This window comes from Bos grunniens, chromosome 2 (assembly GCF_055505025.1).
Source record: "Bos grunniens cultivar Pamir isolate PY7600 chromosome 2, Bosgru_T2T1.0, whole genome shotgun sequence".
Lineage (NCBI taxonomy): Eukaryota > Metazoa > Chordata > Mammalia > Artiodactyla > Bovidae > Bos > Bos grunniens.
This window is the reverse complement of record NC_141166.1, coordinates 24,686,716-24,703,561: the sequence shown is the minus strand read 5'-3', so window position 1 is coordinate 24,703,561 and position 16,846 is coordinate 24,686,716. Positions and strand designations below refer to the sequence as shown.

Sequence of the window (16,846 nt, the reverse complement as noted above, 5' to 3'; positions counted from 1 at the left end):
GCTGGACATGACTTAGTGACTACATAACAACAACAATCCCATGTGAAACATTCAAAACAAAACTAAGCAGGACAACTGAGGATCGCCCATCAGAGAGAGCACAAGTGCAGTCATGGTGGGTGTTGGGGAGAAGCCCAGGGCGGGGGTGTGGGGCCCAGAGGGGCCATGAGCATCCCAGGAAAAGAGCCTTCCACAGAGTATGCCTGAGCATCCCAAGAAACCTTTACCTTAGCCATGCAATGGGACAGCTGTAAGAATTAACTACGTGAATGGAAACCCAGCATTTCTAGATTATGTGGAATTCTGAAATGTTTTCTTGAACACTTCCAACTTTAGAAGAAGACCTCAGTGATCCTGGTGAGGTTCCTTAACCTCTGTGCGCCTCCTGGTTTGGAGAACAGAGAGATCAGGAAAATAAAAAGTGTGAAAAAATGTAACCAACCAGGTCCTACTGTAACAGCACAGGGAACTCTGCTCAATGTTAAGTGGCAGTCTGGAGCGGGGACTTGACGGAGAGCGGATACATGTATATGTATGGTCGAGTCCCTTTGCTGCCCACCTGAAACTATCCCAACGTTGTTAATCAGCTATACTCTAATATAAAATAAAAAGTTAAAAAGTGTGTAGCCCACAAGATCATTGTGAGGATGAATGAAGCCATATACAAGGTACTCAGCGGGGTTTCCCTGGTGGCTTAGTGGTAAAGAACTCACCTGCCGATGCAGGAGGCGTGGGTTTGATCTCTGGCTTGGGAAGATCCCCTGGAGGAGGAAATGGCAACTCACTCCAGTATTCTTGCCTGGGAAAAATCCCATGGACAGAAGAGCCTGGCGGGCTATACAGTCCATGGGGTCGCAGAGTTGGCCACAACTTAGTGATTAAACAACAAGGTTCCCAGCAGGGCCCGGCCATGGTGGGTGCCCAGTGAATGCCGGGCCCCTCTTCCTCCTCCTCTGAATGACCAAGAAGGACAAAACATTTAAGGATGAGAGAAAAGAGAAAGTGAGTTTCTCTCATGATCCTCACTTGACTGTTTTTTGGGGATGACCTTTGCTAATTGCTGCATCTGAGACAAGGAACTTCAGTAAGCCCTTTCTCCAGATAGGGGTTGGGAGGGAAGTCCTGATGAAGGGAGAGACTGTGAACTTTGATACATAGTGAAGTGAAATGAAAGTCCCTCAGTTGTGTCCGACTCTTTTTGAGAGAGACTTCGAACTTTGATACATAGTGAAGTGAAATGAAAGTCGCTCAGTCGTGTCCGACTCTTTGCGACCCCATGAACTATATAGTCCATGGAATTCTCCAGGCCAGAACGCTGGAGTGGGTAGCTTTTCCCTTCTCCAGGCGATCTTCCCAACCCAGGGATTGAACCCAAGTCTCCCGCATTGCAGGGGAATGCTTTACCAGATGAGCCACAAGGGAAGCCCAAGAATACTGGAGTGGGTAGCCTATCCCTTCTCCAGTGGATCTTCCTGACCCAGGAATCAAACCAGGGTCTCCTGCCATTGCAGGCAGATTCTTTACCAACTGAGCTATCAGGGTGTGTAAGAAACACTTTTAGCTGTGTGTGTGTGAGTCGCTCGGTCCTATCTGACTCTTTGTGACTCTATAGACTGTAGTTTGCCAGGATCCTCTGTCCATGGAATTCTCCAGGAAAGAATGAGTGGGTAGTCATTCCCTTCTCCAGGAGATCTTCCCAATGCAGGGATCAAACCTGGGTCTCCCGCATTTCGGGCAGATTCTTTACCGTATGAGCCACCAGTAATATGACAAAATGGTGAAGCTCTTGGAATACATGACACTACAAGAGGACACGACAGGCTCTCCTTGAGGAAGAACTATGTGAGCAATTCGTGAGTCACTTGGTGTCTCCTGTTCCCACCATATGCTTCTGCCTGTGGAACTGCCCAGGCACCTGGGGTGCTGGTCTCAGCTCAGGACACACGTGGACCTCACTCTCACCCAGGTTCTGTCTCAGGGCTGCCTGTGAATCCAAGATGAGATTCTGTGTCTTTCCCCTGCATCATAAAATGGTCTCAGCAGAAACTGAAAATGATGGGAAAGAGGAAAAAAACAACAACAAACCACTTGCTAATAAGCCTTTTAATTCTCAAAGAAAACATTAGGTTCCTATGCTGGTAGAGCTCATTTTTGGAAACTGTGAAATCTGGGAAGTTGCTAATAAAGGACTGCTCCGTGGCATGAAATAAGGACCCGGAGGTGTTCATTAACCACTTCTAGAAGTGTTTTCTGTTCTGGTGAGAATCAGGGTCATGAAAAATGAAGTTATGAGCTGGAGTGTGTTCCAGGTGGGGCGAGAACTGCTACTTCTACCAGGGAATCCAGCCTCGAGGGGACACATCGTTAACGGATCAGTAAGGTGAATAACAGCTAATCAATTTGCATCTAGTCGCTCAAAGCTGCCTGATGTTCCATTTCTCCCCGGCCCCACTTCTCATCACAGGAGCAGATGACAAATGTCAGCTAGGAAGAATCCATAGACAGCCCCCTTCCATGCTTATCTTTGCTTGTGGAAAGTGAAAGTGAAAGTGTTAGTTGCTCAGTCGTGTCCGACTCTGCGACCCCAGGGACTGTAGCCCACCAGGCTCCTTTGTCCACAGAATTCTCTAGGAAATAATCCTGGAGTGGGTAGCCATTCAAGGGATCTTCCTGACCCAGGTATCAAACCCAGGTCTCCTGCGCTGCAGGCAGATTCTTTATCGTCTGAGCCACCAGGGTAAAAAAACACTTTTCCTCTCTGTCCATTCAATCATGGAAGTACTGCTTTCATAGCATGGTTTTACAGAGGGCAAAGGTTAAAGACACAATTATCTGGAGTCAGAGGACCTGGATTCAAACCCTGGCTCCAACACACTAGCTCTGGGACTTGGGCAAGTTCCTGAACTCCAAGTCTCAGTTTCTCTGTCTGTAAAATGGGATGATAGTACCCACCTTACACAGCTGTTGTGAAAATCTAATGAGATAACTCGTGCCTGGAGCTCAGCCCAGTGGCTGCACACAGCAAAAAGCCTTTATCTATGGGTATGAGCAGCTTTGTAAGATACTTTACTTCCTGAGTGCCAGAATTGATCCATCAGGAGAAACCACACCTGCTTCAGTGGGGCACAGCTCCTGGGTAGAATGAACCAGGCGAGGAAGGGGCATCTAGGGATTTTGTGTCAAAGCAGGGAGGCTGTTGCCATCCCAGACCTCTTTCTGCCCCAGGCCCTCTATCCTTTAACATCTGGGAAGCAGACTGAGTGTTCTCCAATGAGGAGAATTCCTGGAGTATATAGAGATGTGAATGGAGCAGCCCCATTCATTCTAAAGAGAAGGGAAAAGGTGAAAGAGGGAAAAATCAGTTTTTTCTTTTAGATGAATGAAAGTGAAAATGTTAGTTGCTTGGTATGTCTGACTCTTTGTGACCCCCATGGACTGTAGCCCACCAGGCTCCTCTGTCCATGGGATTCTCCAGGCAAGAATACTGGAACAGGTTGCCAGTTCCTTCTCTAGGGCATCTTTCCAATCCAGGGATCAAACCTGCATCTCCTGTATTCCCTACATTGCAGGCAGATTCTTTACTGCTGAGCCACTAGAGAAGCCCTCTTAGATGAATGGAGATCCACAAAATCTTTTAATGAACAGGCAAAGAATCAAACATTGAAAATACAGAGAAGATTTAGAACTTTCTGTAGGTGGTGCTTTGCGGATGGTCTGGTTTTTCTGGAAAGCCCTGTAAAGTACTCTGATTCCTACTTTAAGTCCTATAATGGAGGAGATAACCACAGTTCTTAAGTGTTAAGAGCCCTTCTCAGCCTGTAAAAAAGGAGAGAGAATATTTTAAATATTCAGTATCAAGAAATCCTTGTAGATGAAAGTCCGTCTAATTACTTCTACTACAAGCAGCTTTGTGGATTTCGGAGTTCTTAAGGAACTGTTCAGGCTATTCTTAAGTAGAAATCGAAATATATATTTGAGAAAAAGAAGCACACGATCCACTGTACATGGTAGTCTACAATCGGGCTGCAATGGAAAGGGAGTCTGGGGAGAGTTGATGGAGAAGGAGATGTGGTTTGAGCAACTGGGTTGAGTACTGGTGCCATTTGTTGGGCAAAGGAACACTGCGGGGAGAAGCAGATGGTGAGGGCAATAGCGTGTCTACCTGCGGGACGAGAACTTGGTAGACAACTAAGCGGACATGTCATATGGACACACAGGTACAAGCCATAAGCTCCGAGGAGAGTGGAAGCTGGAAACATACTGGGTATTCACAGAACACACGTGCACATATTCATATACATGTATGTCTGGATTCTTCTGTGGTCTTTTTCAAAATAAGTGAGTCTCTTAAGTCTAAATTCATAGCAATAAAAATAAAAAACTTGTTAACAACTTTGACTCAGCAATTCCTATCCAAGGAAATTGCCTTTATTGAATTATTAATTTATTCATTTGGCCATGCTGCATGGTTTGTGGGATCTTATTTCCTTGACCAGGAATCAAACCCGGGGCCCTGGCAGTGGAAGCGCAGCATCCTAACCACTGAACCACCAGGGAATTCCCAAGGAAATTATCTCTAGCAGTTCCAACACAAACATCTAAAGATTCATGTGCAAGAATGCTCATTCTAGTGCTGTCACAGAAAAAAAGTAAATGGCTATCCAGAGGATACTATGATATGCGGAATGCTATGTAGCTGATAAAAGGATCAAGCAGATCCAAAGAAATGACATAAAGTTTTCCAAGGGAGATTGTCTAATAAAAAAGGTTACTGAATAGAAATTATAGTGTAATCCCACGTATGCAAAAAGTTGCACAGACATTTTATATACCCACCGAAAAGGTCTCAAATGATACACCAAACACTTAATAGGAGTTTTTATACTAGAAAGGGGATTGTTTTTTTTCTACCTTACATACTGTTATGTTTGAAGATTTTGTAATGAGTGTGAAATATACTTCCACTAATTTTAAAGCTTTTTTTTAATGGAAAAATTTCTGCCCTCAAAGTACTTACAGTTTATGGAACTTAAGTCAGAAGGGTTTTCCCCTCTTATTTCCATCCTCTCCCTTACTGTTTTATTAAGTGAATCCTCTCAGAGACCTTGACATCTCGGGTGAAAAGTCAGGAAGGCTGATAAATGGGTAAATGGAACAGCAATGTTGCAGCAAAGTGGCCAAGGATGGCTCAGCTTGGCTGAGGCCCACGAGAAGCTGGGCAGCAGGCACCAGAGGCCATGTGAGTGACCAACTGCCAGGACCGCCTGCCTCCCAGCCCTGGCTGGTCATGTGGTCAGACAGTGATGAGACAGGCAGGAAATGGGTGACCCGCTGGGCAGTCTGCTGTCATGAAAACAAATGCCTGCCTGCGGCCACCATGGACTATTGGGCTTTCTTCACAAGACAAACTGGCCCCCTCTTTCCATGAAAAGCTGCCTTGCCGGCCCAATGGGGAAACCTGGGAACAGACAATGCCATGGAAGGCCCTGGGTTCCAATCCCAGGTAAAGAAAGTGGGGCAGGAAGGACGGCCCCGGGCCACTTGCAGTGTTGACTTGGGAGGGAACAGGACCGTCAGGACTTTCATGGTCTGCTCTGAATTCAGCACAGGTGAGTCAGGGTCCAACGGCTAACAGGCAGGACACCAAACGGGGCAATTAAATTCATGGAGGGACCATTTAGGAAGCAAGGGGAGAACACAGAGGAGTCATAGAATGGTACCCTGGACCACAAACCTGAGCACCATTACCAGCCCTAGGCGGGGAGGGCTGAGGGGAGGGGGTGTTGGCCCAGAGACAAAGGGCCCTAGGGCAGGTCCTGACAGCGGGAGACCTTGCCTGGAGGGATGAGGCGGCCCCGGTGATGCAGGGAGAGCCCTGGAGTGCCAATGCCTGACCCTGCCCTCCCCCTTTACTCCACCACCTGCTGGTTCACCCCATCAGCCAACCAACAGGAAGCCCAGGGGCAAGGAAACCCACTGATGCGGCCTCCTGGGGGCTCAGAAGGGAATGAAGGAACGAGAACATGATCAGAGAAGGCGGGGAAGAGATTCCCCACACCGTGGACTGTAAGAATGTATTTGTCTCGCTTTCTGTAAAGCACACACATATTCTTAGATAAATTAGTTCTTAATTGAGAAGCCACCTGGAGATGTAACTCCCTCCCAGGAAACATCCTATATGTTCAAGAAATTCCTACGAATATAAACATTTTGCTCTTCATGGGAATGTCTACAGAAGCCTTGCATTTGAATCTTTCCTGACTTATTCGTTATTTTTCAGCAATAGAAATATACAGTGAGGCCCTCTCCAATTTGGTTTATTAGAATGTACAAATACTGATCTAAAACAAAATAGCTTTTCTTCAGATAGGAGCTAGAGGCAATTCTAGTTTTCCAAAAGATGTCTTCCTAGGAAACGTAACCTGCAAGTGATTTATAGACAAAATGAGCCTTCTATTTTTTTTTTTTTTTTTTGCCTTCTATTTTTAAAATTTTATTTATTTGCTTTTTTTCTTGGCCATGCTGCGTGGCTTGTGGGATTTTACTTCTCTGACCAAGGACTGAACCCATGAGAGTGTGGACAGAGTGGTTAGGACTCTGGACTGCCAGGGAATTCCCAAGAGATTTTTATTCTCCTCAGTTTCTTTGCATGCCACCTTTCTGTAGGACTTTTAAATACATATTATCTTTTAAAAAATGTACTGAGTGGGCGACAAAATACCACCTGGAAGCTTAATAGATGACAAGAGGAAGAAAAGTGACAGCGTATTGCGTCCCTCCCGTGAGTCATTCCTTACTCTAAAGAATTAGGCAGCTAGGGACATGAAGAGAAGTGCCTGATCTAATACACACTGTATACGCAAACGCAGTGCTTGGGACCCACACGTCCACATACAGATTGGAGACATGAAGGTTAACTTACAAATGAAAAGGTAGTTTAACTGGACCACAAGTATTTCAATGAAAGCAGGTTTATCAAATAATCACCAGCCTTAGTTCTCTGTGGTAATGAGGCAGAAATGGGTCATTCCCCCCTCCCCGCCCCGGCTATAAAACTGACATATGCTCATTTAAAAAATTTTCAAACTCAAAGCAAAAATAATCATTTGAAATACTACCACTTAACATCTTATTGAACATCCTCCAAGACATGACTGTATGAATATATAGAAAGTATTTTACATAAACGAGATGAAACAGCATCTGCTGTTCTGTAACTTGTTTTCTGAAATCAACCACATATTATATAACTTTCTACTTACATAAATCTAATTGTCATGTGTGTTCCACTACATGTACGTGTATAGCTTCTAGTTGTCCGCCAGTGTGTGATTATCTTCAGATTATAAATTCCTTGGTGTGAAACTGTTGGGGCACAGCTTCTAGGAAGTCAGTCAGACCACAGTCCCCCCAGCCCCACAGCACTCAAGGGCGCCCATGTGCCCGCACACCAGAGTCATGACTGGGCTGGCCTTGTCAACTTTTGCAATTTTTGCTAATCTGATCAGTGGAAAAGAAATCTAATTTTTACTTTCATTTTTAATTTGGTAATGTAAGATTGCTAATGATGAGTTGACAACGCATTCATACGTTTACTGTCCATTTATACTTCTTGGGTCCTAAATTGCCCTTTTATCCTTAAATTTCAACCTAAAAGGGATGCATGTGTTACATACTAATACATGTTGCTGTTTAGTCGCTAAGTGGTGTCCCACACTTTCATGACTCCACGGACTGTAGCCCACCAGGATCCTCTGTCCATGGGATTTCCAGGCAAGAATACTGGAGGGGGTTGCCATTTCCTTCTCCAGGGTATCTTCCCAACCCAGGAATCAAACCCACGTCTCCTGCAGTGGCAGGCAGATTCTTTACCACTGAGCCATCAGGAAAGCCCACAGTAATACATAACCTTTGTAAATAATGCCAAGACTTACCATGAGCTTTTAAAAAATCCTGCCCTCCCCTCCCCTGTGCTTTTTAAAAACTGAGAAGGCAGACTGCCCCTGAACTTAGTGACAGCACTCAAGGGCCTTTCCATGGCTGGCACATTCTACAACACAGCCTCACCCAGGGTGAACTTACCGCAGCGGAACACAGAGAGCTGGGCCAGCATGGGCACTTGGTAGGATTTCCCGTCAGCTGCCACAAATGTGCGCTTCTTGGTGTTCTCAGGCAGAAACCGTGATCTCCACAAACCCTTAAAATACACTGCGTTGACCAGGACCAGTCTGGTGAGGACGCCGTTGAGAAGATCTGGGGACAGCAGATTGTCGATCATACCTGTGCAGGCAGAGAACAGACATGGAGGACACTTGGGACCGGCCATCCATTAGCGGGCAAAGGCAGCTGAGGGGTCAGGGGGAATGAAAAAATCTAACAAGTTTTAAGATTCAAAGATTTTTAAAAGACCTTTCACAATATCCTCTTGTCCTTCTAATTGTTTTCCTCACTAAAAATTAAAAGCTGAAAAAAAAATTAAAAATCAGTGAACTAGAAAAGACTTCAGAGACCCTCTATTTAGAGTCACCAAACTTTTCTTCAAGAAATTCTTTTAAAGTTGTAGGATATAAGAGCAACATACTAAAAATCTCTGTTTCTGTACACTCAGAATGACCAATTAAAAAATAAAATGAGAACAAATCCACTTATAATAGCATCAAAAATAATCAAAGGAATATATCTGATAAAAGCACAAGACAAGAACACTGAACCAGAGATCAAATTGCCAACATCCGCTGGATCATAGAAAAAGCAAGAGAGTTCTAGAAAAACATCTATTTCTGCTTTATTGACTATGCCAAAGCCTTTGACTGTGTGGATCACAATAAACTGTGGAAAATTCTGAAAGAGATGGGAATACCAGACCACCTGATCTGCCTCTTGAGAAATTTGTATGCAGGTCAAGAAGCAACAGTTAGAACTGGACATGGAACAACAGACTGGTTCCAAATAGGAAAAGGAGTACGTCAAGGCTGTACATTGTCACCCTGTTTATTTAACTTATATGCAAAGCACATCATGAGAAACGCTGGACTGGAAGAAACACAAACTGGAATCAAGATTGCCAGGAGAAATATCAATAACCTCAGATATGCAGATGACACCACCCTTATGGCAGAAAGTGAAGAGGAACTAAAAAGCCTCTTGATAAAAGTGAAAGTGGAGAATGAAAAAGTTGGCTTAAAGCTCAACATTCAGAAAACAAAGATCATGGCATCTGGTCCCACCACTTCATGGGAAATAGATGGGGAAACAGTGGAAACAGTGTCAGACTTTATTTTTCTAGGCTCCAAAATCACTACAGATGGTGACTGCAGCCATGAAATTAAAAGACGCTTACTCCTTGGAAGGAAAGTTATGACCAACCTAGATAGCATATTCAAAAGCAGAGACATTACTTTGCCAACAAAGGTCCGTCTAGTCAAGGCTATGGTTTTTCCTGTGGTCATGTGTGGATGTGAGAGTTGGACTGTGAAGAAGGCTGAGCACCGAAGAATTGATGCTTTTGAACTGTGGTGTTGGAGAAGACTCTTGAGAGTCCCTTGGACTGCAAGGAGATCCAACCAGTCCATTCTGAAGGAGATCAGCCCTGGGATTTCTTTGGAAGGAATGATGCTGAAGCTGAAACTCCAGTACTTTGGCCACCTCATGCGAAGAGTTGACTCATTGGAAAAGACTCTGATGCTGGGAGGGATTGGGGGCAAGAGGAGAAGGGGACGACAGAGGATGAGATGGATGGATGGCATCACTGACTCAATGGATGTTGAGTCTCAGTGAACTCCGGGAGTTGGTGATGGAGAGGGAGGCCTGGCATGCTGCGATTCATGGGGTCGCAAAGAGTCGGACACGACTGAGCGACTTATGTGATCTGATGTGATAACTAATTCCCTATAAGCCCGTTTTAAGAACATTTTGCTGCTGCTGCGTCACTTCAGTCGTGTCCGACTCTGTGCGACCCCATAGACAGCAGCCCACCAGGATCCCCCGTCCCTGGGATTCTCCAGGCAAGAACATTGGAGTGGGTTGCCATTTCCTTCTCCAGTGCATGAAAGTGTAAAGTGAAAGTGAAGTTGCTCAGTTGTGTCCGACTCTTAGCGACCCCATGGACTGTAGCCTACCAGGCTCCTCTGTCCATGGGATTCTCCAGGCAAGAGTACTGGAGTGGGGTGCCATTGCCTTCTCCATAAGAACATTTTACTTATCCTCATAAGCTATACTCATTAATTCATTTCTGTGTTTGATAATAACTGACATGTATGACTGCCATTGAGGGCTTTGGTTGGTACAGGATAAACTGGTGTCATGTTGATTTGTTTTAACTCTTGGGTTGATTTAATCCCAGTTAAAAATAAAGGAACATTTCAGCCTATGCAATGTTATCAAAGCTAAATGCTTAATTTCTCTTAAGATTTTAGGAATGTGGAGCATTAGTTTGGAATCCCTGGTTATTACAAAGCTACTTAAAGAAGAGGTAGGACTAAAATCGGTGTCTATATTGATGGGTCAGGGATCCGTCTAGGCTCATATTACAGAGATTAAAAAGAACCAGGGTCTGTCTGTACGAAAAAACTATTTGTTAAGGAAGAGCTCTTCACAAGACATCGGGGTGGTCCAGCTTGTTTGTGCAGGAGTGAAGGAGCAAATATAGCTGTTGTGGTTTCAGGATGCTCTTGTGAATGCATGAAGATCCCCCTCAAGTGCCATCTCTGCCTGAAGCTTTGGATTTTCATTTAGGTTCCTTTTGCTTGGCGTATAAAGATTCAACTGTGTGTTGGTGTGTGTGTGCTCCTGTGTATGTGTGTGTATCTGTCTCTTTGAGTGTGTACAGGTTTAAGAGAGATCACTAATACCAAAACTATTAAAAATGAGTTCACTGTAGCTTTTAATCCAAAAAGTACCTAATATAAATGCCTGTTACAATACCTTAAACGGTGGGAATAAAACCAACAGCTTCTGAAGAAGCAAGACTATCTAATTCAGCAGAGAGAGCTTTAAGTCCTTTTAGATGAAGCTCAAGAAGACTCAGATGGACAATAAACAGATGTTTATGTGAGTCATGGTTAAGAAGCACACCAGGATGGATACCCTGACCCGCAGGGTTCTCTTAAGTCAGTCAGTGTCATCACTGTTCTTTACTTACACCAGGGGGCGCCAACGCCCCCTTATAGCAGGATCTGCAAGAACACAAGCGCTATAAATAGCCATTTTTCTATGCAAGCGGCCTCTGTGAACACTGGATCCTGTGGGAAGGAAGTGAGAATTCTGTGCTCCAGCAAGTTGGTTTCCCAATAGCTGTGTCTTGCCTTCGCTGGGACCATTATCCATCCAGTCCAACTCCTACATACCTTTGAGATACAGCTCAATGGTCCCCTCTTACAACTCTTGTCTGACCCTCCTCCCATCTCCCAGGAGTTTCCATAAAACCCAATGCTCAGCACTATTGTTACACTGCAGCATTTTATTCTAACCAAATGTAACATCTGTCTCCCTCAACTAAACTGTGAGCTGTACAAGAGCAAGCACCCTGTCATCAATTATTGAAAAATCACACCTAAGACGCTACGTTCACTCTTCTGTCGGTGCATACCAAGAGTCTGGAGCAATCTCTTCTGCCCTTTTTCCTGAGACAGATAAAGCCTCTTACGGCCACTAGGTTTAGGCTGGCTCAGTGGTAAAGAACCTGCCTGCCGATGCAGGAGACACAGGTTCAATCCCTGGGTCAGGAAATTCCCCTGGAGAAGGAAATGGCAACCCACTCCAGTATTCTTGCCTAGCAAATCCCAGGGACAGAGGAGCCTAGTGGGCTACAGTCCGGGGCAGGGGGGGTGGTCACAAAAGGGTCAGATGCAACCTAGCAATTAAACAAGAACACTGCTACTGGTAGAACTGAGATATAATAAGGGAGCACAAAGAAATAAGAAGAAAAAAATGCATGGTTTAGAGGCAAGGAGGGACCTGCCATCAATAATTGTCATGAACATGCATCCATCATCTATCCACGCATTCATTCTTTGATGCCTGCCTACCATGTGCCAGGGATTCTTTTAGGTAAGAAAACAAAACAAAAATAAACCCTGTCCCTCAAAAAGCTATAGATTAGAGGGAGGTGGAGGCTGACATAAGTGACTTGGAAATACAATTGTAATAAATATCCTGCAGTAAAAGCATGGATACTTAAGGATGTGAGGGCAAGTAAGAGGGGGATGCGATCTGGTCAGTGAGATCAGGGATGGGTGGGCTCCTTGAGGAAGTATTACATGAACCCACAGCTGTAAAAATAGCTCACATTTGCTGAACATTATTTCTAAAGTGTCAACTTTAAATGCCTTATGAGTATTATTCATATTCCCATAACAGCCTTAATGTTATTACAAGAATTCTAGTAGGCACCACTGTCTTTTTTTTCCTTCCGTCTTTCTTTTTTTGGCTGCACCATGAGGCTGGCAGGATCTTAGTTCCCCCACCGGGGATCGAACCCGTGACCTCGGCAGTGAAAGCACTGAGTCCCAATCACTGGACGTCGGGGAAGTCCGGTACCACTATTATATCATCTCCCCATTTTACAGAGGAGGATGCTGAGGCACAGGGAGGTTAAGTAACCGGCCTGAGGTTACACGGCCAGTAGGTGGCAGAACTGATATTCAAACTAGGCACTTAAGCTTGTAAGGGCTATGCCATTCATGAGATAGTGTGAAATGAACAGGCCAGGGGCTACTGGGGAGAGAAAGCATTCCAGGAAGCAGGATGCACGAGGGTGTCTGTGATTGGAGACAGGATGGCCGAGAGATTGGGAGGGGGCCCGCGTGGCTGGGTCCGAGGCCATGGAGAGGGTGTCCCAGGCAAGCCGTCACCATATCCCTGGCACACTGGGAAGTCTCCCCCACCCTCTGCAGGGCAGGATCTGTCATCTCCACGTGGTGGTCTTCCACACGTGGGCTGATTCACCTCCAGTGTCTCTCTGAGACTTCGCATGTAGCCAAGTGCCTCTGAGTGGGGCCGTCTGAAAATCTGTAGGAGTGTTTCTGGCTGAGTGGACAGTGACCAGAGATGCTACCTGTCTTGTAATGTTCAAAACAGCCCCACACCGTGAACGGTCCTGCTTCTGGCATAACTTTCCAACACTCCGCTGCAGAGTCATGTTGCTGAGAAACCTGCTCAAGGTCGTCTGAGCCCAGAACCTCACTCTTCTTGCTGGTAAACACAAAGTATCTTTTTTTAAAATAATTTATTTTTAATTGGAGGATAACCACTTTACAGTATTGTGTTGGTTTCTGCCATATATTTTGCGTACTGTTGACAGACACTGAATTTGCCAGGAAAGTGATGACCACGCAAACCAAGAAGGGCCTGTACTTGTTTTGGTTGGAAATTTACAAAGAGTTTTGCAGTGTTTTAGAAAAAAACTGCATCAGTGATGGCAACACAGCCTGTGGTTTTTATGTCACCAGTAGAGTGGGCCTGACTCTGCTTTTGTGGCTGTCAATTCACAGTCAGTGTGAATGTCAATTCCCATGTCAATTCTTATTCTAAGATTCTGTTGCATATTCAGGGGTGGCTGTACCCAAGGGTTTACCTATTGAACTACATCCATAAACTACTTTTGTTTTTCCTAGTATTACAGCTTGGCATTATATTAATTTTTTAAAATTTATGTATGTGTGCATAGGTTACAGGAGCTATGCATTTCACTTCAAGAGAGTATGAAAATCTTTTTTTGACAGCTAGTGTTAGGTCTGCAGGGTTGAAGAGTACTTGTTTAGCCTTACTGTTTTCCTTTCCCCAGATGCTATGAGCAATGCATTGAGTCAGTGTGTGTTCAAAATGGCCTGAAACTGTCGGGTGGCATCCTAAGGGACTTACTGCTCCCAGGACACAGCAGAGGAGAAGACTAGGTGGGATCTGACATGTCACATCACACAGCCACTCTGTATCTGAGTGCCATCAGCTTCCTGCCTCTGTTCTCAGTCCTACAGGCTCAGAAGTCACACTAATCCCCTCCCACTCGCTGGTCTCCTGATCATTTCGTGGTTTCAGGAAGGGAGCCTAGGTTGCACCGTGCAGGGTCCTGTTTAGAAGGGATGGCACAGGTTTACCAACACCACCCTGGCTCTCCTCCACCCTCTGGAGCATCTTTTCTAGCCCTTCATGTGGTTTGCAAATATTTGCCTTGACAAGTTTGGAGGGAGACTAGGGGAGAACTTGTTTTAGTGCAGAAGGCTAGGCCCCTGCCTCAGAGCTTCTGCCTCAGCAGACTGGGGGTCCAGGGATCAGAATTCTAAACACATGCCCCGGGCCATTCTGAGGCTGGAACCGTGCTTTGAGAGATGTGACTGGAAGAGACAGAGTTTCTCCAAGCTTCCTCTTTGGGCTTATTCTCCTTCTTGAGTCTCTTTTGCTTCCACTCTCATGACCTTAACTCCCCTCTTTGTGAAAGATGGTTTCCAAATCTCTGTTTCTAGCCTTAACTTTTCCCTGTTGTTCTGTGCCTATCCCACCTCCTGAATGTTTCCACCTGAAACTGCACTTCACATGTGAACAGGCTAAAAACACTGATGTCAGACATTTCTTCAGTTTCACGGGGGAAGAGACACACATGCACAAATGACCATCACGGTGGACGTGCTGTATCTAATGAAGCGCACAGTCGTGTAAGCACATGCCTACCACAACCCACCAACACACCTACTTCCTGCAATGACAGGCGAGAGGGGAGGAAGGGGAGGAGAGAAGCAACACAGGGGCAGGGGGCCAAGAGGTCCAAACGATTATGTAGAAAATACGCTACAAGGATGTATTGTACAGCACGGGGCATATAGCTAATATTCTGTAATAACCATACATGGAGTGCAACCTCTAAAACCCGTGAATTGCTACACTGTACACCGTACCTTATATAATACTGTACATCAACTATACTTCAATAAAGAGAAGCAGGAAGGTGTGGGGAGGGCTCAGTCCCGAACCTTACAGGCTGAGAAGCAAATTCTGGGCAAGGGGGATGCAAGTATAGAAGTAGGAAGAAATAAGCAAAAAAAATCTGCAGAACAGACAAGAGCCTGGGGGCAGGGACCTGGAGATGAGATGCATCGAGGAAGAAAAAGAATCCTCGGAGCTGTATTCTGCCCTGGTCCCTGAGCCACAGGGAGACAAGTCCCCGGTGGTGGGGGTGGGGACGAGCTGTGCCCACAGCAGGAAAAGGGAAGGAAGAAGACTGAGCCGTGGGGCTGCTAAGAGGGAAAGGATGGTGCAGTCAGTGGGGTCCAGGGCTTTCACCACGGACAGGCCGCTGGACTCACTGACCCCAGGTAGGGTCTCAGAGCCTAACTCACGCCTCTGTCCACAAAGCAGAAAACCACCCCCACTCGCCCTGGGACCCGTGGCCACTCACCCTGCGTCTCGTTCCTGACCCACGCGTTGATGGACGCACAGGCGGAGGCTGGGTCCTCGAAGTTCGCGTTCCGGACTTCACACTGGAACACGTCCTTGTTCCTCGTGACGAAGGGCACTTCCATCTTAGAGTCGTTCTTCACAAACACGGCGTTGGCCACCATCACAATGTCTTTATTCTTCTTGGAGACGATGGCCTTGTTGATCTTCTTTAACATCTTACCGACTCCTGAAGCAGAAAGGAGAAAATGCAGAGATATTTCCATAAGAATTCAAGGCTTTCTTTTTTAAAAAAAAAAAAATATATCATCTGTAGTATGGAAAATAAGAACAGTATAATAAAAAAGATGAGTATGAGGAGCAAGAGACTAAATCATCTGATTTTTCAGTGGCCTCCTGTTAAGAAAAGAGGGGAGGGTGGAAAATGATACATAACCATTCACAACCCCTCAAGATCAACTGCGGGCTTCCCAGATGGCTCAGTGGTAAAGAATCCGCCTGCCAATGCAGGAGATGCAAGTTCGATCCCTGAGTTGGGAAGATCTCCTGGACAAGGAAATGGCAAGCCACTCTAGTTTTCTTGCCTGGGAAATCCCATGGACAGAGGAGTCTGGCGGGCTACAGTCAGTCCATGGATCGCAAAGTATCAAACATGACTGAGCACACAGACAAACGAGATCAACTGTACGTCTTGCCTGAAAACAGGCCTCTCCCTGGGCTTCTCCACACCTTCCCCGTGTAGGCCTCGCTCTCCTGAAGAGGTTCCTGGCACCAGGCCAACAGGGAGACTGGAACCCTCGTCAGTTATGTACCCATGGGGGAATCAGCCCAAGGACTCTCCCTAATCTGTCTCTCTTTCTTCTGAAGCGCTATTTCCTTTCCTGACAAAGATTTAATAGTTCAATTTCTTGTCTCTATTTTGAAAAAAAAAAAAGGTATCAAGAAACGTCAGAAAGACTATGAAAAACTGCCACGCACCACCATCCAAGAACAATGTGATTTTTACTTGATACCAAGCTCACAAAGGGGATTCATTCTATGGCAACATAAGCTTTATTTTTGACTTCCCTGGTGGCTCAGACAGTAAAGCGTCTGCCTACAATCCAGGAGACCCGGGTTCAATCCCTGGGCCCGGAAGATCTCCTGGAGAAGTAAATGGCAACCCACTGCAGTACTCTTGCCTGGAAAATCCCATGGACGGAGCAGCCTAGTAGGCTACAGTCCATGGGGGTCACAAAGAGTAGGACACAACTGAGCAACTTTACTTTTCACTTTTCACTAAGCTTTATTTTACACAAGTGTCTTGTATGCGCTCCATCTGGTTTCAGGGCATGGAAAAGAGGGAAAGAAGTCACAGAGGATGAAATGCGTGCCTACAAGACAGCTCAACTTACAGATCCGTCTAACTCACTTGGGGTCCTTTCAAAATGACACTGTTCTAAAACAACCAGCAGGGTCA

At 45.5% G+C, this 16,846-nt stretch overlaps 1 protein-coding gene across 3 annotated transcripts in view; it reads right to left on the bottom strand.

Moving 5' to 3' along the window:
• The window catches only part of SERPINE2 (serpin family E member 2), a 70,814-nt gene that overhangs the window by 11,470 nt on the left and 42,498 nt on the right, over positions 1–16,846 (bottom strand). For all 3 annotated transcript variants that reach the window (XM_086365771.1, XM_086365761.1, XM_086365755.1), the window contains exons 3-4: positions 15,389–15,616; positions 8,083–8,280 (exon numbers count right to left, since the gene is read on the bottom strand). In XM_086365771.1, the coding sequence (XP_086221897.1) occupies positions 8,083–8,280; positions 15,389–15,616 (426 nt within the window). The remainder of the gene's footprint in view (positions 1–8,082; positions 8,281–15,388; positions 15,617–16,846) is intronic.